At 40.8% G+C, this 22843-nt stretch overlaps 4 protein-coding genes and 1 long non-coding RNA gene across 14 annotated transcripts in view; 3 read left to right on the forward strand and 2 right to left on the reverse strand.

The window, feature by feature from the left end:
* Positions 1-5172, forward strand: si:ch73-352p4.8 (cystine/glutamate transporter). The gene is made up of 12 exons (XM_032504981.1): positions 1-640; positions 1756-1882; positions 2517-2632; positions 2755-2880; positions 3041-3140; positions 3253-3297; positions 3387-3510; positions 3595-3698; positions 3805-3901; positions 4048-4197; positions 4269-4446; positions 4772-5172. The coding sequence occupies exons 1-12, from the start codon at positions 415-417 to the stop codon at positions 4834-4836; spliced, it is 1458 nt and encodes a 485-aa protein (XP_032360872.1). The 5' UTR covers positions 1-414; the 3' UTR covers positions 4837-5172.
* Positions 5081-20700, reverse strand: LOC116672960 (uncharacterized). Its single transcript, XR_004327696.1, has 3 exons — positions 20688-20700; positions 19372-19376; positions 5081-5205 (listed from the first exon to the last, which is right to left on the reverse strand). It is a non-coding gene; the product is annotated as an uncharacterized LOC116672960 (long non-coding RNA).
* Positions 5841-12309, reverse strand: foxm1 (forkhead box M1). Of its 6 annotated transcripts, none has more exons than XM_032504966.1 (9): positions 12113-12309; positions 10603-11090; positions 10312-10454; positions 9347-9538; positions 9083-9211; positions 8808-8867; positions 8314-8362; positions 8027-8208; positions 7022-7831 (listed from the first exon to the last, which is right to left on the reverse strand). In XM_032504966.1, the coding sequence occupies exons 2-9, from the start codon at positions 11051-11053 to the stop codon at positions 7022-7024; spliced, it is 2016 nt and encodes a 671-aa protein (XP_032360857.1). In that variant the 5' UTR covers positions 11054-11090; positions 12113-12309. The 6 variants fall into 6 exon arrangements, with proteins under 6 accessions (XP_032360863.1, XP_032360862.1, XP_032360857.1 ...); XM_032504969.1 differs by lacking the exon at positions 12113-12309 and adding an exon at positions 11483-11617; XM_032504967.1 differs by lacking the exon at positions 12113-12309 and adding an exon at positions 11235-11489.
* rhno1 (RAD9-HUS1-RAD1 interacting nuclear orphan 1) lies at positions 12330-14136 on the forward strand. Of its 2 annotated transcripts, none has more exons than XM_032504983.1 (3): positions 12330-12524; positions 12678-12865; positions 12955-14136. In XM_032504983.1, exons 2-3 carry the CDS (start codon positions 12701-12703, stop codon positions 13699-13701), a joined length of 912 nt encoding a protein of 303 aa, XP_032360874.1. In that variant the 5' UTR covers positions 12330-12524; positions 12678-12700; the 3' UTR covers positions 13702-14136. The 2 variants fall into 2 exon arrangements, with proteins under 2 accessions (XP_032360874.1, XP_032360875.1); XM_032504984.1 differs by having other exon boundaries at positions 12357-12524; positions 12675-12865.
* Positions 14799-22843, forward strand: part of tulp3 (TUB like protein 3) — a 21019-nt gene continuing 12974 nt past the window's right edge. The window contains exons 1-3 of one of the 4 annotated variants that reach the window (XM_032504975.1): positions 14841-14920; positions 18776-18870; positions 22098-22139. In XM_032504975.1, coding sequence (XP_032360866.1) covers positions 18815-18870; positions 22098-22139 — 98 coding nt within the window. In that variant the 5' untranslated portion in view covers positions 14841-14920; positions 18776-18814. Of the gene's footprint in view, positions 14921-16751; positions 16799-18775; positions 18871-22097; positions 22140-22843 lie in introns of those variants that run through there. The other 3 variants (XM_032504977.1, XM_032504976.1, XM_032504979.1) reach the window with 3 other exon arrangements.

Consider the following 22843-nt stretch of genomic DNA (forward strand, 5'->3'; position numbering starts at 1 on the left):
GCCTTTAAATGCGGTTACAACTTGCTGAGGCTGGGAAGAGGGCTGGCTTTGTTCCCTGCTCAGACTGGGCGGGTGGTGTAAGAGCCAATAAGGGGAGAAAGCCATGCAGGACAAGTTAGGGGGAGAGGGGGCCATCTCTGGCCAGTGTTGGCCTCTTCCTACCACAGCTTCATGCACATTCACTAGAGTTGAAAATGTGTGTCCAGAAGGGTTAACAGGAAGTACAAAGAGGACTGTTGAATGCTATTTTGGGGAAAGCATCAGGGGAAAAGTGGAAAAGATTCGGAGATAGAAAAAAGGTAAGAACTTAAGTTTGCAGGACTCATAAAAGGTGCAAACTTTTAATGAGCAGTTTGAAGGAAACTAAGTGTGGTCAGTTTGAGGTCTCATATTGGGATCTAGGGCCACAGTGAAATGGACGGGGCGCAAATAATGAAAGAGGATGACAAGAAGGAGAAGACGGAAGAGGAGGTGGTGCACCTTCGGAGAGAGATCGGCTTGCTGCCTGCTGTGTCCTTTATCATTGGTACAGTGGTGGGCAGTGGGATCTTCATTGCACCCAAGGGAGTCCTACTGAACAGCGGCAGCGTGGGGCTCTCTCTGCTGGTGTGGGCGCTGTGTGGGGTGCTCTCCTTATTTGGTAAGATGCCCAATGGAATGCTTTGTCTCTGCTGTCTTGGTAAACATGTACTTGTTAATTTCTGTGTTACTTGAACTGAATTTTTACATGCATCTTACTGTATTAACTTACAGACTTTGACATGTATTAACTTACTGTATTAACTTACTGTAGGCCTATGTGGTTGCATACATGGAATTGAATACTTTAGGAAAACTCAATATGGAATAGGCCTACTATATATTTTTAATCATCCACACTCTTTAACACATATTTTAAATCCTTTTAAGAATTCAATATTTTCATTATTCTTTTTGGAATAGAATAATAAAATAAGATGATTGATTGTCACATTTAGTGGTTGTTGTATTTTTTTTTTATAAAGGTCAAATAAAGGCTTACTCCACAAAAAGCATCATCTCGCTATGTACTTGTGCATATGTGACAAATAAAGCTATCTATCTATCTATCTGTTATTTATTTTGGATAGCAAGATGTAAGAGTAGCCTAGATTTGTTTTCAAATGTATATATTCATCTGTTCTTTATTTCCTGCAAGTTATTCATAAGTCACACAATAACAAGACACAGTGTCTACAGCCATGCTAGTGGCTGTGTGAGCTTTTCTGCATCTGCCATGGGCGTCTCTATATATAATAACTGTAATGGCCCTGCAGCAACACTTTTTATCTATGTCTAGTAGTTGTGACATCACAACCATAAGAAGTCCAGACGGCTCGCTTAAAGGTTTCTGAATACTGGTGTGCATTTATGAATTGATTGTTTTGATAATTTCACAGTATTTATGTAGCACATCAATCTGCTATGAAAAAAGACACAAAACCTCACTTTTTACAATATGGACGTCTAATATATTTTTTTCCTGTTCCAAGTTCAGCCCTGACAAAATGTGATCTCTTATTGCCCTGAGTTCACATACACGTCTCTGCTGATTGGGTATCACCATTGACACACCCACCAAACATGAGAAAACATTTCTCAAAGCCAATGCACATATTTGCACACCCTTTCACAACGTTCTGAGGAAACATGTCGTTCTACACAGAAACCGTAGCAAAAAGGTGCACACCGTTTTGAAATTGAATGTGGCCCTTAGTCTGCTTTCTGTTCCATTAGGGGCCCTGTGCTATGCAGAACTGGGCACCAGTTTTACAAAATCAGGGGGCCACTACACTTACCTATTGGAGACGCTGGGGCCACTGCCGGCCTTTTTACGACTCTGGGTTGAGTTCTTATTCATCAGGTTTGTTTAGATTAGTTCCTTCTAAGGGTGTCACCATTTTGATTTAAATCGAAAATTGATCGAAATGAGCTTTCGATTTCAGAACCATAAGCAGGATCGGCAATATCGGCCAGTATTTCTATGGACCTCCACCCCTGCCTAATTGCGCATGTCCGCAGAAACCGTTAATGGGCTGGTAGCGTGCAGCTTAAGACCTCTACCTCCACAGACTAACGCTAGTTTACCGGTAGCCTCTAGCTTGACTTTTCCAGACACCATGACACTACCGGAGTCGGAGATACCGGAGAAAAATCAGAAAACCCAGAAAATCCACCTGCTTCCTTGAAGTCACCGTGTGGAAACATTTCGCCTTCAGCTTAGTGAGTTATGTAAACAAACAACGAAAGAAAAGCATGTGTGCTCCTACAACAATCATGGTGCCTTCAGGTACATGTCGTTAACTAATGGTGCATTCACTTGCGCCACTAAAAAAAAAAACTGAAAAACTTGTTGCAAAGTACCCTTCTGCTATCTTATCTTGGCATAGCTGTCCAAAAAAAAAAGGTCAAATTGAATCGTGACACCCCTACTTCTGTTTGTCCTGACTTAAAGTCAAGTGATCACACCACATAACAAGCATATTTTATCTGTCCAGGCCAGCTGTGGCCTCCTATGTGTCCCTGGCTTTTGGCCGCTATGTGGTGGAGCCGTTCTACGCTCCCTGTGCTGCTCCCACAGTGCTAATCAAACTTGTCAGCATCCTGGGAGTGAGTGAGTAGTTTTTATACCTCTTCCATCAATACATCTATCTAATAACCCTATGTGTCCATCTTGTGTAAAATATAGATTCTTAAGCTTTCCTTTACCAGCTATTTGTATTTGTGTCTCTGTAGCCTTTGTGGTTGCAGTCAACTGCTGGAGTGTGACTTTGGCCTCTCGCACTCAGATCACCTTGACATTCGTTAAGATGTTTGCTCTGGTCCTTATCATCGTCCCTGGTGTCATCGCACTGGCCAAAGGTGGGAGCATGTAATTATTTCTCCTGAGGATACGGATAGCTTTACAGCTGTTAGGTCCTGTCAAATAATTGTCATTTGATGATAATGCTTAGTTCTCTCTCTCTCTCTCTCTCTCTCTCTCTCTCTCTCTCTCTCTCTCTCTTTCTCTGTATTTTTCTAGGAAAAACTGAGAATTTCCAGAATGGTTTTGAGGTTGACTCATTAACATTGGATAGATTGCCACTGGCTTTCTATAATGGCCTATATGCCTATGGTGGATGGTAACTCATTGTCTTCTTTTTAAAATACATGGAACCCTTCCACTGTCTCTTTGACAGTATATTAAACAGTAATATATAAAAAAAATGCTTGTGTGAACCTTTTTCCATTTAGGTTTTATCTGAACTTTGTCACAGAAGAGGTCATAAACCCAAATAGGTATTTTACATGTGACATCAGCTCTCTATTTAATCTATTTTTAAGTCGTGTTGCCTTTAACATTCTCTGTGTATATCCTGTCTTGTCAGAAACATCCCACTGGCAATAATCTGCTCCATGGTGACAGTGACGGTCTGTTATGTGTTTGTTAATGTGGCCTACTACACCATGATGACTCCTGCTGAGCTCCTGCTGTCTGATGCTGTGGCTGTGGTCAGTGCTTTATTGCATTTAAAAGGAAAATCGTAAAGAAATATGCACTATATGTCTAAATGTTCTAATCCTGTGTCTCTGCAGACATTTGCGAACCGTGCTTTTGCGGGTTTGGCTTCTGTTATTCCCTTTCTTGTGGCCCTATCCTGCCTTGGAGCACTTAACGGTGGCTTCTTTGGGTCACCCAGGTAATCTGGGCACAGAAAGGTCATTGCTGTCATTTATGTGTGTGCTTTAAAAGCAGCCAAGTATGACTGCTAACCACCTGATTGTCTCTTACTGTTTGTGTTGCAGGATGCTGTTTGTGGGAGCCAGGGAGGGCCACTGGCCTCCAATCTTTTCCATGATTCACATCCGCAGACACACACCTTTGCCTGCTGTGTTGTTACTGGTTAAGTACTTTCCACACACTTAAAACCAGCAACTTGTGTTTATTGGTAACATGATATTAGTAGAATATTACGCTACACTATATATAACAGTGACAACAGAAGCATACTGAGAATGGATAAGTCATTATAGCTGTATTGTCTCCAGTACCCCTTGGTGGTGGTGATGTTAATCACTGGAGAGATCTACCAGCTCATCAATTTTGCCTCCTTTGCTCGCTGGTCCTTCATCGCCTTGGCAACTTTGGGGATGCTCATCCATCGATATCGCTTCCCTCTCCACCCGAGACCTTTCAAGGTTAGTGTGTCCAACTGTACAGCATGCTTCATTTTACCATAGGCTAAATGGATTTTTTTGATGACCCAAAGGTGCCCCTGGTCATCGCAGTCACCTTCACGGTGGTTTGCTTCTTCATCGTGGGTCTGTCTCTTTACTCGGATCCCTGGAACACAGGAAAAAGCGGCGCTCTCACACTGACCGGGGTCCCAGTTTATTATGTGACTGTCTACCGCTTTCGCTTGCCCCATAGATGGAGACGTATGTTCAGTAAGTCATACCAATATTAGAACTCTATTTATCTATTTTGCTGGGAAAAGATCAATATAGAGTATGTAAAATAGAGCAGAAGGTGCCTCGCCATTTTGAAACCTAGCTTAACTTTTCTTAAGGTTTGTGTGTAATGCTAGTAACATATAAGAGAGGAAATTGACTTTTCACACAAGAAATGGTCCAGCTTATAATTTACATTTTCTACTACAAACCAGCCCACTTAGCTTAGTGAACCCCACTCTAGACATGTTATCCTTACTTAGGCAAGAATGAAAAGCCATCTCAACTCTTCCATAATTCTGACTTTCTTCAAAATTCCCAGACTACTGCAGCACGAAACTACAGATCCTTTTTGAAGTGGCTCAACAAGAAGTCCAGACGTACTAAAGACCGATTTCTATGGAGACTTCCTGGATACCACCACAAGTCCTGAAGTCTTTTTTAAACCGGTTTTATATTGCCCATTTGAATAAAAAAATAAATTTAAGATGCTGTTTTGAGAAGCTATTACAATTATTATGCTGGAAATACAGTAGGTGGGGTAACTAACTTCTCTTAGACTGCATTTAAAGCACTTAGCTCACACGTTTGCCATTGCCACTTGAACAAGAAATGCTTTTGTCTGTCACTGTCATTCTTCATGAACATCTAAAGCACTGCTTAATATAGTCTTATTTTTTTGCAAAGTTCTTTGAGACTAATAAAGTCATTCTTGAACCACAATCTATAAATGGTTTAAACTGTAGTTGCATAATACTGTATATCATTATCATCTTGCACAATGTACACATCAGAAAAGGCGGCAACATATCACAATAGACACGAGAGATTTTTTTGATAGTTCAAAGAAAATATCCGCAGAAAACTATGGCAAGCCGTTTTTTTTACATACAATCAAAATATTTCTGATCTTAATTCCATTCTTGAGATCAAAGTGTTTAGATTTTATGTTAAGATGGCTTGCCATAGTAATCCGCACATTAAAATATATGTCAAGTGGTGCTTTTTATACTCAATTCAATGTTGTTTGTTTGATAAAAGAATGTTGGAAAAGATGTTTGTTTTAAATTCAAAAAGCAATGTGTTCTATTTTAGCAGAAATGCAGAACTGAGTACACAGTTTATTTAGCACAAGTAATGTCGTTATTGCAATATTCAATGTTATCGCATATTTCCCCCATATCGTGCAGCCCTAGTTTTACCTTTTTATTCAAATACAAATAGGCAATCTTACTTGTAGTTTTTCCAGATGCAATACACAATACAGGGATTTCAACATTGCTGTACTGTTATTTGTGCTAAGTTGCAGAAACCTTTTTTATTTTTTTATTTAAGCTGAGCAAAGAATACTTATAATCTAAAAAACAATGAGTAAAAGCCCTTTGTGCTGCCTGAGGCGCCAACGCCAGCTGATTTATTGTACAGTCATAGAAACACCAACTTCAGAAAACAGAACAAGGCACATGCTTTGAAAACTGTTTGCTAGAAACCACTACATCTCACTCTTTGCATGCCATTCAACGCTAACTGTAAACAGATCAACTCCCTGCAATGCAAAATCTCTTTCACATAAATACACCTGGTAGCATACCTGACGGTATTATTAAAGTCATACATTATTCCTTGGCATTTTCAAAACGGGTTATCCAAATGGAGCTGAAAATCTCCCATTCTGCCCTCCTAAGATGGTGCTGCAAAAAAAAAGATGTTTGTACGCAAACACTTTTCCCCCCTATGTTCCATTTGGGCTTACAGAAAACTACATTTGCATCTTCACTGAAAACTAATAGAACCTGTGCTAGATAGATCCAAAGTATTCAGTACTTTGCTCCCTAAGACTACTTTAAAATATGGTGTTATGAGGAGCCACTGCATGCAAAATGTCCCTCTCTGCAGGTACAAAGTGCCTACCGATGCATAGAAAAGGCAGGATTTATAAAGTCAAGCAGTGAAGACAGTGCTACGATTAATGTACAGAGACAATCCTATTGCTGTTAGTGCTATTTGTATTACTTTGCCATTGTTTATTGCTAAGAATCTCACGATCTAAAAGTTGATTCCAGGAGGCCGCCCTAACCAGACGGCATGGACGCCTCTCGCTGGCTTCACAGGCAATATATTTTTCTTTCCATTTACATACGCCAAAGCAAAAATTATATATTAAAATGTGCAAATCAACATACATAAGTGTATATGTACGTACATGTCTACAGACATATTTGTCTACTTGAGCAATTTGTTCAAGAATATAGACGGATACGACAGGCGGGATAAATTATCCCACTCAAAAAAAATAAATAAAAAAAAAACAGTCCGGAAAAGAGTTTTACGAAAAGAAATAAGAGCAACACACAAAAAAAAGATCAATTGATGAGTGACAGAACCAATGAAAACAAAAGGTGGAGAAGAACATCTGATGTGAGGGACGACAAGTGAGCAGCCTGCTAATTTGACCTAGTAACTGAAAGTCAAGTGTCCCCGTCATTACATTTATATTTTCCTCAATACTTTACTTTTCCCCATTCCATCCGATAGTGTTTTGGGAAACAAATGACATGTTTTGACCCTCGGGTTACTTAAATTGAGGGATGAACTCGGACCAGCTGATATTGGTCATACCCAGGTCCTCATCGTCCAGACCAGAGAAGCTAATGTCCACTAGTATCTTGCTGAGGCTGTCGTTCATTGTATCCAGGACGAGGCCCTCTGTGATCGAGCGGTTGGCGGGTGTTGCAGCGCCCCCTGCCTGAAGCAGCTCTCTGGAGCAGCTGCTTCTGGGAGAGTCTGTCGGTCGCGGTACTCTGGGGGGAGCGGACGTGAGCAGCTCTCTGGGGGAGCTGAACAGAGGCCAGTCTTTAAAGGGAGTGTTGTTGAAGCTGAAGGTGGTGTAGTCATGCCGCGGTGTGACTGCAGGACCACCTGGTGTGCGAATGGGGCTGAAGTCCAGGACCTCTTGACCCCCTTTGCCCACGGGAGTCACTTTCCAGGGCTCGGGTAAGACATGAGGAGGCTTGCTGGGCGTGGAGGAGCTCAGGTGGCTGTTACTTTTGATGGGGGTCTTGAAGGAGAAATCCCGATCCGTGCTGGTGCCGTGCTGCTCCTGCTGGTGGTCTTCCAGCTCAGTGTCTCGCATGTCCTGGAAGGCCGAAGCGTCCGAGGCTACGCCAGAGTCAAAGAAAGTATTATCAGGGCAGAGAAGGACGGGCTCTTCGTGCACAGAGTGAACCAAGTGCTGTTTGCGCCGAGAGCCGCTGGCTTGTCTCTTCGGAGGGGCTTTCAGAGTCTCGCATTTAATTGGGACACAGACCGGTTCCTCCTTCACCTTGAGGTCTTTGTTCTTCTGAGGATACATTACCGCAGCTGGGGCGTCACCTTGTGTCACCTGTCGGACATACAACCACGCACGTTACAATTCTACCAGTAACTGTGTCCTTCATACAGGCATCCCCACATCAAAATCTAGTCAGAGCTAGACAATATTTCTCCCGCACAGCTGGGTATTGATACTGGGAAAAAATTATCTAAAAATGTGTTTGTAGTTGGCCATAAATCGGCAAAGCACAATAGAGCCTTTCACCTTAGGAGCTATCCGCACTCTCTTGGCTCCACGCAAAGTGTTCCGTTTCTGCTGCTGCAAAGAAGAAGAAGAAGGGGGAAACGGGGCCGATGAGGACGGCAGGTAGACGGAGGAAGTGACGGGGAGCTGGATTGGAACCAAGTAGGAATCGGTTCGAGGGAGGAGAGGCTTCATCCTCCTTTCTGAATGTAGAAAAGACAACAACTCAGAGCAGAGCATCATAATGACCTTTTAGTTATTTTTTTCTTCCCATCAAACTCAAAACCCTTCCATCTTTAATAACTCACCAGAGCTAGTTGGAGTTTTTCTTGCATCAGGAAGCATCCTCTTTTGTTGCTGTGAAAATCAAATTACATTACATAACTTTTTTCCCAGTGAAAACATACTGCCTTACTGTGCTCTCTCCTTCCTGACTACACTTCAGTGACAATCTGGGTTACCTCCCTAGTTTTAGAAAGCTAGAACGGACATAAGTCAAAGTTAGACCTCTTAAAACTGCTCCTACTCTTAATGGAGGAATGATGGACACAGTGGTCTCAAAGCAGACTGTCTATCATTGTTACTTCCAGGTCCCTGCTGCTCAAATCATCTCCTGCAACAAAAAAAAGATTTCTCTAGACCTTAGACCTCCGTCTGCAGTCTTTGGGTCGAAGGGTCTGGTGACAAAAAAAAGGCAAGTGAAAGTGAACATCTGATTTTCTGTCCCTTTTCTGCTTTCTTCTGCCTGACTGCATGGATGAGGACTGTCCCTAGAGGAATTAAAAAGATAAAGCCATCTTACTTGGTGGGAAAATAAAAGCATTGGCACCGGAACTGGAGCAGTCATTGGGTCACAACCAGGCTGTAGAGAAAGATGTGGAATGAGGGCAGAAAAACATGAAGATTGGAAAAACAAAACAAAACAATCCCCAGACACCATGGATGATTATGCTCATCAAACATACAAAATAATGAACAATAATACAAAGTTACTGAGTTTTCAGTGTTTCCTTCATTTTAGAGGTGGAAGAATGTGAAAAGGGTGACAGCGATAAGAAATCAGTCAGTTGTGCTTACCTTGTACACCTGATCAAGAGTGAGGCATCGGTTGGCCTCAGGCCGGATAGTCCAGAAAGAAATTTTGCCATCTGGTGACGTCTCACGAATGAACATGTCGTGTAGAGAGAGGTTATGGCGGATGGAATTCTGCAATTATAAATGAGTAACAAAAAAACAAAAAAAATCCTTAATGAGCGTTTCAGTAAGTGACACTCAAAGGCTTGAATCTGCTCTGTTATATGCACCCATGAATTATGCATTTATCTTTCAGATGTTAAGTACCTTCCATCCTGGTTTAGCCACTTCTCTGAAGTAAGGGAAGTGGTCCTCAATCCACATGTAAATCTCTTTCAGCGTCATCCTCCTGCTCTTCCGACTGTTGATGGCAAACTGGATCATGGCCATGTAGGAGTATGGTGGCCTCTCTGACATGGGTTGCTGAACAGCCTCTGCATCGATTTGTGTATTTTGTTCCTGTAAGAGAAATGAAAAAGAAAGGAGGCTTATATACATGATACATGTTTTAAAATCAGATTGTGTTAGATTAACGTGATCGGTTTCAACGTGGACAACAGAAATTTCTACTAAATATTGATTAGGTCTGACAAGCAGGAGAAACTCTGGGACTCGGCTCACGCAGTGTGAGCTGAAAAATAAATAAAAATAGATGTGCCGTCATGTGTAATGTTGTCATTTGTTGTTGTTTTATATAATATTGGTGTAAAAAAAATGATTGTCTAGTAACCGGTATCGGTTACTAGACAATCAGTAATCTGTACCAGTACCAAATACTTAAAAAAAAATATCCAGCCCTAATATTGATGCATGAAATCAACATCAGTCAGGATTAGGAATGAAAAACTGCCACGAATCTACCTCAATGAACAGCACCATTTGTGATCAACATTGAGAGTTAAACTTAAGGCATTATGCTGATGCAAATAAAATAACTCTGGCCCATGCAAACAATGAAATAATTAAACGGTCAGTTGACTAACAACTTCAACTAAGCTATTACAATAACCTCATTAGTCAAAGTAACTACGATCCTGCACGGTAATGTTTTTGCTCCTTGCTTTATCTCACAGTCTAGCAGCACAACAGTTTTCTGCAATCCCAATACTACACAGATAATTCTCTCAATAAAATGTCAATTCATTGGGATTTACAGATAAGTTAAGGATGGCGTTTTGGGGACATGCTAAGACATGCCTGAGATCAACATTGAGGTAACAAGAGCAGCTGACCTGAAAAGTCTGTGAATTTGAGTTTTGGTTCTCCTTGTTGACCTTAGCAGTATCTGATTCAAAGGCACATGTGTTCATTCTGCCCAGCCACTGAATATTGGTGAGGCTGTCATCTAGAGGGCCACACTCCAGCTCCTTATTCACTGATAAAGGAAAAAGGAAAAAACATTATTGCTTTAACAAATGAAGGATTAAAGATACTGTAGCTAACCGAGTCAGTGCTATTAAAGAGGTGAAAACTCCACAATTGTCCTTGAAATATCGTCTTTGAAAAAACCCTTGTTTACATACATGCTTTAATTCCAGTGAGAGGTTTAGCATCCGGGGAGCTGTGCATGGTTTCAGCTTTCACTGGTTTTAGAGTAGCTGTAGAGACGCCATCGCCTCCAGCAGAAAGATGACAAAAAGATTCATCGTCACAGCTGCTATTCTCACTCAGAAGGATAAACTTGTTTGGTCCCTGGACACCACACTCCTTGCCTTTGGCAGTGAGGGCCCCGATAACACTTTGAAGGTCTGCTGTTTTGGGGATAACAACCACCTGGGTATCAGGCATGGAAGGGTGGTCCATAATGCGGATACCATCAGGGAAGCACTGACTGGCAGCAGATTTAGAAGGTTCTTTGAAACCTGATGCATCGGCATGACTTTGTGATTCAGCTGCTGGCGGATCATTGTGCTGAAATGGCAACTTTCTTCTTCTGAGGATCAGGGGTCTCCTTGGGCTGCGTCTCATGGTCATCAAATCATTGAAATGCTCCTTGGTGTTTTCTGGTGTTCTGTCCAAAAAAATAACACATAGAAAATAAAAATAAACATTTGGATCTAGATAACATAACGTTAGATTGTTTTAAAGCCTCCCAAATATTAGGAAAACATATTCAACTTATATCTCTGCAACACACCATGCTAATTAGAGATACCTGTAGAGGAACCTTTGCTTGCCAGACGGTATGAAGGCAATGCTAAGTTACAAACGTTAGCTAGCCAGCTAGCTAGTTAGTTAGTTGACAGTTAACGTTATGGGTTCAAACCGTTCCCCAGTACGCTGAATACAATTTAGATTGACACGAAGAAATCAGTTGATCTCAAATACCAGTCAGAACATACTGCACTCTGGTGGCACGGGTTGTATGTTAATAACGGACCTCAAGATTAAATTCAGCGTCACCTTGTTCCTGTGTCCGTTTTTTAGCTGTGCAACTGCTCAGGTTAGCAGCCTGTTTTCAGGTCAGTTGGTTATGTTTCCTGGCGACTCATGCCTTCTAGAACAACAGTCGTTAGCTGTCTACAGTTGACGACGTGTTGTGTGTAACGTTAACGTTACCGCTGATTCCCTGGCAAACATCCAACGTTTGTATGGCTTCACGTCTGACTTGTTTTATTAAAACAAATGCTGTACTGCTTTTGTGAAGTATGCCGAATTAAAGACTTGAGACTAATTATTAATCAAACATGTAAATTCATTCTAATACCGATGTATATTTGAAGAAAAGTAATGAAAACATTACAATGTCGTATTGTTTAAACGGAGTTCAATGTGACAGCCATTTGACTCACACGAATGACATGCAAAAGGCTACAAAATAAAGATTTGGAAGGGACATTGTTTTGTCACGTTAAACCTGAAAATATAGATTAGTTATTGCACTTAACATTAGCTAAACTTTTCTCTCCGCGAACGTCATATGTTTAGAAGCTAAATTATCTAAGTGGCTAGTCATTTTTACGTAGGGTTACAGCTAACGTTAGCCGACTAACTACACCATTGTAACGAAAGAAAAGCTAGATAAAGCCATACCTTCATATTACTGTGATGTTTTAGGCAATTCCGCTTGGCTGGACTCTTACTAGCAGTTGAAACGCTTGGTTCATATTCGAGGTTAAATCAAAGGATCCATGATATTTTTTTCATTTAATGTTATTTACATACTGTCTGTTCAATTCAGAAACGTTTTTGAATTTTGGCGCTGTGGGTGCCACTTCCGTCACTTTGATCACGTGGTATAAAAGTTCACCAATAGTTGCTAGACAAAACGACCACGATGACACCCAATCAGAGACGATGGTTGAGGAAACCGGGAAATGTGTAACAAGATGACACAAAACAAAAGAAGTTCATAGTGGACAGCGACAGTGAAATAACTAACGTTTTATACATGTATTAATTGTTTGCAATACTGGCTATGTCTTGCGCGAAGTATCACATTTAGGTAAGTACAGCGTCGTGCTTGTAGCTACGAATGAAAACGTTCAAATGTATACAGCTGGCTCTTCTCCTGAACCGTAAACATCAATCTGCATCTGGCTGTCTGCTATTTAAATCTGACAGTTACATTGATTTAGTGATGTTTTCATTCCAGCAGGTATTCAGGAATGATTTCTTTTGATGCCCCGTAAAGCCATAAAATCAGAGAAGCCTCCCCTGCTGTTCCTGGAGCAGCCTTTGTGTGGAGCCAGACTCCAAAATGTGCCTGAAGTCCGAGCAGCAATCAATCCCAAAGAGTTTTTCACAGAGACACAAGCACAGAACAGCACAGCTCTTAATTCTTGGGTAAATTATTGTGCAGTTATTTCACAGAATAATAATTATCCTAAGTGTCTCCAGGTTTTTTCAGCCGTCTGTTTACTGTACTCTTCTAGGTAAGACCCCAGTTTGACCGTTCAGTTGCAGCTACACCTCCAGTGAGACGAGGGAGGAGGAAATGTCATTCTGCCACAAGCATCCTTGACAGTTGCAGTCAGCTGTCCAGGAAAAAAAGTGTGTGCAAATTCCCTGCATTATCGTTTCAGACAAGGTCAAGAGACCAATCTCATCAACCAAAGAATACACGCTCAAAGAAATCTACAGAGTCTACTGTTGTGTGTGACGTGGGAAATGAACCACGGGGATCACACCAAATCAAAAGGACAGTTTCAGGTGCACAGTACTCCGACACACCAAAGAGACAACCAACCTCAGTCAGAAAAAGGAATGTGGAGAGATTTTCTGATGGTGCCGGATCCTCCAGCAGATGTTTGGACCGGACTGAAACTCCATCTATTTATGTGACAGAGAAAGAGAAAGGCAGAATTCCAGGAGATGGTGTTTCAACACCTGCCTGCAATGAGTACAGCACCCCTGAGGTCGATAGTGTCAATCTGCCACCTGATGTGGACACTCCAAAAGTAATTCAAGAAGGGAATAGTTGTTCCAAGTCCACCTCTCTACGCTTGCTACAGGCTCAGCCATGTACACCACCATGTAATCATCCACCTGACATTTTAGTGGCTGACACACCAGAGAGGGATTATGGGGTGAAGGTGACGTGGAGGAGGAGGAAGGGTTTGATGTTGATGTTAAAACAGAGGGGCTATCTCTCTGATTCAGATGCGTTTATTCACAGCTGATAGAGATTTGGTAAGAACACGTTTAGGCAATTATGTCAACAGAGAAGAGACATTGATTCTTCAAATAGACCGTTTATGTGACCAGAATTCTTTCAATGAACTGTTTTTATCCATTGAATGGAGCTGCCGCATTTTAAAGTGATGATCACATATCAGTTTACTGACCGCTTACTTTGATTAAACATAATGATAAGCCAAGGATGTTATGAAATGGCTCTCATCCACCCCCTCCGCACAGCACAAAAATGTTATTAATGTAATAATCAAATCAAATAATGGACAAATCCAAATTGCAATAACTACAGCAATATCTAAATAGTAAGCTTTTAGCAAATGAGAATTTATTTAGACCGATTAAACTGTACTGTTATAGATTAAGTTGCAAATAAAAGGCAGTTCTTATATTCAAATATAACCTAACCTTTCACAACACAAGCCTGTTTGTTATTCTGCTTCAACATTTTAATGGCAGATATATGGAAAAAAAGGTCATGTCCAATGTCCACAGGAACTGTAACTGAATTATAACATGCCCAGTATCAAGCAAACACTATATGTTTTTGTCAATGAAATCTTGATTGCTGCTGAAAAATGGCTTTTAACACTGCTGTTGGTGATTATGGGGAATACTGTAATACGTAAAACCTATTTTTCTCTTTCAAATGTGTTGCATAAAATGTGTGCAATATATGTATACGTCCAAAGTAAAAACAGAAAACAGTATACACTGCTAAATAGGAGTATTCTGGGGTAAGATTTAGTTTCTTTCTTTCAAAAATTAAAATATTTTGTGGCCGTTTCAGAGAGGAAGGACATCAGTAGTTGTACTATACAGAATGTATTTCTTGATGAAAATGAGTTCCTTGAAAAGATAAAAAAGATACAAGTCACTGCAGCAAATCCTTGACACATCCATTTTATATTTATCTTTTCATGCCTGTGAGGCACCTTTGAATTGAAGCTATAACATATTTCAAGGTAAAAGGAGAATAATCCATAGCTCTCTTACAGAGAACAACTCTCCACCTTCCTCCAGAATGTCCACCAATCTAAATCTACGTAAGTAATCGGCGGACCAATAGGAACGCCCGTTCTTACTGCGCTCGGTAACTAAGGACCGAGTGTAACAGAGTTCTCTTTAACCGCGTCCACAAAAAGTACTGCTGCACGAGGATCTTCCTTAGCAACCGTGGATAAACATGAGTTACTACAGCATAAGGTAAAATAAAACATAAATTGCTTATACATTGTGTAAGTATTTGTTCTGTTTGGCTAACTGTGGAATGAGAAGGTAGCCGCAGGTCGTTACCCTTTTATTTTACCCGAAAAACTTAGCCGTCGCCCACAACTTTTATAAAGGCACCATTGCATACAGTAGCTAAAAGCGGCAGCTAACGTTAGCTTCTAATGGTAACAAGCCAGCTATAACATCACATAGCTGGCAGATAACATATGACAGTTACCATGTGTAATTTTTTTTCTCCAATTTTTTCCGATAATATGTTATTCATTTAATAAAAAGCTTAGTGAGCGAGCTACTAACGGTTGCAGTGCCCACAGCACAACATCGCTTCACAAACGTTATAACGGTAGCTGAACAATGGAAAAGGAAAGGAATTATTAATCATTCGGGTACATTATCGCTAACATTACAGTGACATTACCTCAAGTGACAAACGTGCTTAAGGTTTGCTCGCTTATAAACAACAAATATGCTATAGCATGTTCGAATAAAACACATTTAGAAATTAATGGACTTAAGTAACAATGAGCAAACTCATCTTATCTAATGTAGAAAAAAAACGTTTCATGTATGTTGAGTTACGCAATAACCAGGCGTTCTTTTTTATGTTATGACAAGCAATTTCTTCTCTTCGTCCTGAACACGTCGAGCTTTGGAATGTGGACTATACTAGGAATGCAGGGTTGTGTGTTTATTTACAATGTTTTAAGTTATATACTTCACAGACTCAGCCACGAAGATCTGACTAGATTTTGATTTTAAATACACCGAAGCGAGAGGCATTAGGGGAAAAAATGTTTGCATGTCATGTTTGAGCATGCCTTTCTGTAGCCTCTGTGTCTATTCCTGTAATGTAGTTTACGTTCTCACCACACAAACGAGGCACTGAAGTGCAAAGCTAACACTTACAAATAAGTAGTAGTCACTAAAAGCAAAATGTTGGATTTTATTCTTCATTTGAAAGTAACAGGAGTGATTTAATTTAAACATACAGCAGTGAGACTCAACACACATCATTTACCTTTAGCATAATGCGCCATAGCATAGCAGCAAAGGAATCGTGTGTGTGTGTGTGTACGTGTGTTTGAGTACACAATGAAAGCTACTACAAACAATTTCAAGCACTGGAGCAGCAGAAGTCTGCTCTTATTTTGCAGGGAGATAAAAATCAAAGTAGCTCCCACCCTTTCCTGTTACATTCCCAGTTTGATTTTTTTTATTTAATTTGAGAAATAGCCTACATACTGCAAAGTCATGTTTATTTTACAGTGATGTTGAAAGTATTTTAATTGCCTACTGCACTCCAAACACACATATGGCTTGCAGTCAGTCAGTGTCAGTTGGTTCAGAGTTAGAAAATGACCAGCTACCACCCTATTTACGCCCAAATGTCTAACAAACACTGCACTTTTACACAAGGAAAAATCTTGACTGTGTAGAAATGTGAGACACAGCACTTGGCTCTTTCCATCTGCGCACATGCTGTGATGCACACCCATTCATCCCAGACAGTTTGTGTTATAAAGTTCACAGATGGCTGACTCTGCATTTGTAATAATGAACCTTCAAAGACTGTTGAATAAGGGGCATTTCTCTGCTTAATGTTGTCTTTTAATTAATCTCTCCCACAAATGTATCAGAGAACCTCAGAGTAAAGCAGCTACAAATACTGGAGCCTGCTTGCAGAGCTGACACATGTGAGGAGTGACAGTTTTCATAACAGCATCCCAAATGAAATGTTGAAAGGACTGATAACATGAATGTAGGGTTTAAGTGTGGACCACTGATGCAGTTTTCTGTTCCCTTGTTGCAATGGTGATTGATGACTAGTAGTCATCAATCATCATTGCTAAGGTTAGTGGTAAGAATGCCACACATAACCTGAAAAGAAAATGGGCCATCAGTACTTAAATGGCATCAAAAGACATCCAGTGTCAGCCCAGAGTCATCAGCTGAAAGGTAGTAGTAGCTAACAATTTTTTAGGTTGTTATTGCTGACAGCTGGAGCTAGGTCTGCCAAGGCTATTTGATACTCACCCTAGTGGAATGTTTTCTCTGCTGTGATTCTGGGTACAACAGTAACATACTGTATTACATCTCTGAGTACCATCAGCCTCCCATTTACAAAAGTGTCCATGCCTAGAATTTCGTATAAAGTATACATTTTTCACAGAGTTGTACAAGATCTGAAAGATCACAAATACGCTTCCTGCTTGCCACAGGAGTTGTCAAGCAACTAATTCTTGTTGCTTTTTGCATCAGTAGTTTACAGGAATTGTCAGCAAGGTCGGAAAATGAAGCTGCCCCCCAAGTGCAATATGGGTTATGTATCTAGTCCCAACGAGGATTAGATGTATGGGAATTCATTCAGTACTCATCTTAGTTGACCCTCGTAACACAGTCATTATAAATCAATCAATTAAAAAGATTTCTTTAACCACAAGCATGGCTTGTGGTTGAGTTGCGATTTACTGTGGTTGTCTAGTTGATTCCAAACACATATGGCCCAGCTGGCCAGAACAATCCACTCTGTTGCTCAATCACTGTCTGAAACACTGAAAAAAACAACCCTGGTATTTGTAATGGACTCACTTTTTGAATGCTACAGCACTGCATACATTTCACTGTTATAGTATCTGTGTTTCTGCTGCATGATGTTATGATCAATGCCACGTGGCTTCTCTCACCATGAGAAGATTCTAATTTGCAAACACGTTCTGGACAGCCGCCGATACTTCTCCAAAACTAAATAACAAATAAAAGGACCATTGTAGGAGAGTCCTGAGCGAAGTGGGTCCCCCAGGGAAATGGTATGATTATCAGCTCTCATTCTTATTTCCATCATTTGTTTTGAGCTCAATAATTACTCCCTCTGGTGAACGATTCCCCTGCTTATCATCAGTTGACTTATATGCCATTTTACCGCAGTCTCTCAGGACAAACATACACAAACATACTCTTCATTTTCTCTATGCTTTCTTTTTCTCGCTCTTGCAAATAGGCACAGAAAAATTGGACCGGCTCTGGTTTCCTAGCAACCAGATTAAGATCTCCACACCATGTCTGTTTTTAGAATGAGCATTCTATAGGTTTCAGGTTTTTTAAGGTACTTTTATAAAACAGCATGTGCTTATTATGAGTAACACAGACTGGAATGTCTTACTCATATGCTGACAGTTAAACATAGAGTAATCCAGTACTGTTGCAGGGCACTACTTTTTAGAAGAGATTTGAGCTATTTTAAGATGAATGAATTCCCACTATTGCGTATAACAGAGATGCCAGACAGAATGTGCATCTGTGGTCTGATATACGCAGTGCCCCCTTATGAGTCAGAGGAAATGAGCTGCGACTGATCGCTGAAACTTTCAGAAATTTAATGGAAAGTAGTCGGGCAGTGAAATAAGGGAACTTAGGTGATAGCAAGTAACTGCTGTAGTAACAGCAGTAACTGATTAAAAAAACTGTGATTTTTATATAAAACATAAACAGGCTCAGACATCTTACATTTGCACTCATGGTATCAGGACTGTTTACGTAACTTTGCTAAAATGTCTTTGCAACACTAGCATTTAGGCCTGTCACTTTCATACCCATCCCTAGTTGAATCCTTGTGGGTTGCCCCAAGTGTGAAGTCATGGTAACAGCTCCAAGCTTCCCGACCTCAGTCTGCCTCAGGGCTGCTAGCTGTCACTCCCTTGGGTGGGACATAACTACTCTTTGTCAGTGAAATAACAGCAGAGATTTTGGAACCTGCAGGGTGTACTGTAAGGCAGGACTGCACAGTAACTCTGAGCTCCAGTGTGAATATACATTTTTGTGAAACTGTAGATAGCAGAACCTTGGACTAGCATTCTTGCAGCCGCATCCATGGACACTATAAAGAATGGGGGATCTCAGCCTGTCTACAGCCGCTGGTCATACAGGTAGCTCCACACATACATATGCTCTTGGTATCATGGAAGTGGTTGTTTGAAAATAGCCTTCCTTGTGTGCTCCCAAAGACTTATGGTTTATTTGTCCCAGTAGGACAGCTGGCTCCTGCATTAACACACACATTGACAACCACATTTGTGCTTTAGCTCTCAGAGCTGTATTGACTTTTGAGGATGGAGAATTGAAAAGCGGCCTGTGCCAGGACAAGAGGTCAGCGCTACTATAATGTTTCTTCCAGTCGCAGCTCCATCCCTCTGGCTGGCTGAATGGCTGACCTGCAGTCAAAGATGTTCATCTTGCTCATGTTTCTGCCACCATGTCGTTACTTATTCAGAGCATCAGGCTGTGACTGTGCTGTAACCAGAGTTGGTGATTTGCGTGTGTCCAAGCTGTTCTTTTTTATGCTGTTGGCTGCTTGATTGGAACACTCATGTAACTAAGGATGTGCTTAGACTATCCATCCAACTGATTACTGAAACAGCTGAAATAACTATGACTGTGAGATGACTCTGAGATATTTTGATTGTAATGTATAGGTTATGGCAGTATTGCCTATGTAACCAATTTTTGCCTTAGTGATCCAGTTTGTTAAGGGTTCAGCTACACTTTGTTAATTGCATTTGCTTAGTATGCTACTTAAATAGATATTTTTGCTCATTTAAATCCAGCTCTGTGTCATGGCAGTGTGGGCAGTGTGTACAGATGAACGGTGTGTGGCTTCCTTCTGTTGCCACAGCGCACAGAGCTGCCAGCTGAGCAGAGTTCTGTTGCGATTCAGCCGACCTTGGTCGCTCCGAGCTCTGTGCACTGGCACCACGAAGGGAAGTCAAAGTATCGCTTTATTGGGTTCCCTTTGTATATAAAATGCATCCAACAATTTTTATAGATAGTCTAAGCTGAGATTGGAAAAAGAGAATAGCATCATTTGCTTGGTCCACATCTCCTCTTTAACATTAGAAGCCAAAAAGTTTTAAAGAAATAGTTCAACATTGAGAGTGGGATGAGAAGGTTGATATTAGGCAGTACTTTAAGTATGGAGCGGAAGTCAAAACATGGTTATTTTAACTCAGAATAAAGACTGGAAGCAGGGGAATAACAGCCAAGGGGGTAAACGAGCATCCGGAAAGCGTACCTCTTACGGGAAAATTCTAAGGCTAACAAGCCATCACCTCCCGTTAGCATTCCATTAGCTGCCATTCATTTTGGCATCACTCTTACAGCAAATAAATTTACATCTGAAGCGTTTAAAGACTCCATTTGTCCGTTGTTTATTTCTAAAGAAACACAACAATGTTTAAAAGGCTCCATTACCTTGTATCTCACATTTTGGCCCCGTAGCAGCTGTTTTTGTACGATTGTGTTATAACCACACAACTAGGGAGTCCATGAAAGCATCGAAACCAAATATTTCAGCAACGTTTTGATGGATTGGAAATACTTTGGTATGTGGCAAGTGAATTCCTATGAAGTAACATTTATCCGCTAACAGATTTCTCTTGGCACATCTTCCAGAAGACTTACAACTTTCAGACAGGTTGCTCACGTCACATCTATGTTGTCAAGCTCAGTTTGAGGCTGCACAGTAACACTCCGGAAACGATCTTCTAATTCACTTCCACCAATCTCCGTTGGAGTATACGGCGTTGCTGTGTCCATTTCTTTTACTGTCTATGATAACAGCAAGCCTGGCAATGCCCAAAATTAAAAAATCATCATTGAAGCTCCCGGAGTTTATCTTGTTTGAATCATCGGTACACAAACAGAAATATAAAATTGACAATTTGCTGTTTGAATGGAGTTATGGGACTTTTTTATTGTCAACCAACAGCCATGCGCAGTAGCTGTGCTCTGTTTATTGTTGTAGCAGTGAGGTTGCCAGGTTTAGAACTATACCAAAACTTGTGCTCACCAGTTAAATCTGGCATCCACATTATAATCAAAGATGCTTTAAGCGGAAGGATAAACTCCACTGTTTTGTGCTCGCTCAGGTGTAAACAAACAGTGTACCTAGTTCTAGTAGGTTGCAGTTGATCATTTTTACACAAGTAAACAGGGAATGAAGCATTTCATCTTATCCGTCTTTTTATCCTGTATCCTCTCCTAGTTGGAAGCTGAATTGCCAGTGGCTGACATTACGTTATGCTCATTTAACTTTCAGATTCCTTTTCTAAGTGGCAAAGTGGAAGCCGTATAATTAAAATGAACAACAGCTATAATGGACTGTGTTCCAAAAATAAGATCCCTGTGGTTTATGTCATGCAATTTCTTAATAGCATTTATATTGTCATCTGAAAAGAAGTCACTGTTCAACATGTCCTCTTTTGCACCCTGAATCAACAGTGGTGTCATAGACAGTTACCATTCCGTATTTTATATATATATTATTGTATTGTATCGCACATTTGATATTTGCCACACAAATGCCTCTGACCACATTTTCTCTGAATGAATATTTAGATTTGAATGCAGCTCAACAGGAATTACACGCCCTCGCAGAGCCCTCCTTCTGTCAGTCTGTTATTCTTAACAGCACAGTGCTAAGACCTCCAATTACAGTGAAGCCCAAGAACTGGCTGCAGGTTTTTAATCAATGCTGGTGGAGGTGGGCTGTTGACGGAGCTGAAATCTCCATGGTTACCTTCTTCTGACAAACAAGGAAGGAACAACAGAAGCTTGTCCTTCTCTTGTCACCCAAGCTGTGACGGACTAATGAAACATTGATCACTCACATCTGTGATGAGACACTCTGGACGTGTGTGCGTGAATATGTGTGTGTGGATATGTGTGTGTGTGTGTGTGTGTGTGGGTGTGAGTGTGTTTTCTAAGAAATATTTGTGGTAGTGCACATTCTTTCAACCCCCAACAGATTGAAAGTATTTATGATAATACTCTGAAGGATGTTGGTCTTTGATTTTGCGTTGCACCTGTTCTTCAGCTGTTCTCTGTCTTAACTCTCAGCTTGTTCGACTTCATTAGATAATTACAGTTCTACTAAAGTATAACATATGTTAGCAGATTGCTGTTGCTCTCTAGTTTCAGTCAAGCTACAAATGAATCAGTAAAACGTATAGAAAATAATAAATGTATAGAGTATTATTCATGTCTCTTCATGTCTCTTGTGTTAGGGATTATGTTGCTGAACATGTTTCATTCTCTAATTTTCCACATGTCCGGTGCTACGGGCTGCTGTGGTGCCAAATTGCCAATTTCCTTGAAGACCTTCGAGCTCTGCCAGCTTCTCCTCTAACTCAACAGCAAGGTAGATAGCAATACACTTGCCCAACACACACACTTTCTTCTTAATCTGGGACATGAATTGCCCGGTGAACAGAAGTTTAGTTGCATTTTTAAAAGGCATTTTATCCGTGATGTAAATACCATATTTGTCTGACTTTTCCCCAACAGTTTTGGACACATGGCAATCCAATCTGCTTCTACAGCATGTCAAATATTTTCCATTGCTAAGACTCTTTCATCAGTTATGATCGCATTCTAGGCTACAAACAAACTTAATGCGTGCGTCATCTGCCGCTACCAAGTGGCATGTCTTTCTCTGGGGAAAACAGACTCTATTATTTTGCAGCTGCAATAAAAATGTTTTATCAAAATATTCCGACACAGATTGCCTCAACGATATATCGTGCAGTACCATTACAACAGAAAAATTGTGTTTGAGGTCAACAGGGAAACTCTAATGTTGTGTCCTTTGTAGCATACAAACAGCGTTATTAATGGCACAGCCCAATGGGAAATCTAAGTCAATATTTTACTTAAAGTAAATATGCCGTGGTTTAATTATTGGACATGTGGTAGTCCTTTGGTCAAAGCATCCTAAGCCATGGGCACCCAGATAGCTCAGTTGGTAGAGCGGGTGCCCATGTACAGAGGCTTGCTCCTCGACGCATCCGGCCCGGGTTCGAATCCAGCCTGCGGCCCTTTGCTGCATGTCACTCCCCCTCTCTC

The sequence above is a fragment of the Etheostoma spectabile genome, chromosome 23 (genome assembly GCF_008692095.1).
Source record: "Etheostoma spectabile isolate EspeVRDwgs_2016 chromosome 23, UIUC_Espe_1.0, whole genome shotgun sequence".
NCBI lineage: Eukaryota > Metazoa > Chordata > Actinopteri > Perciformes > Percidae > Etheostoma > Etheostoma spectabile.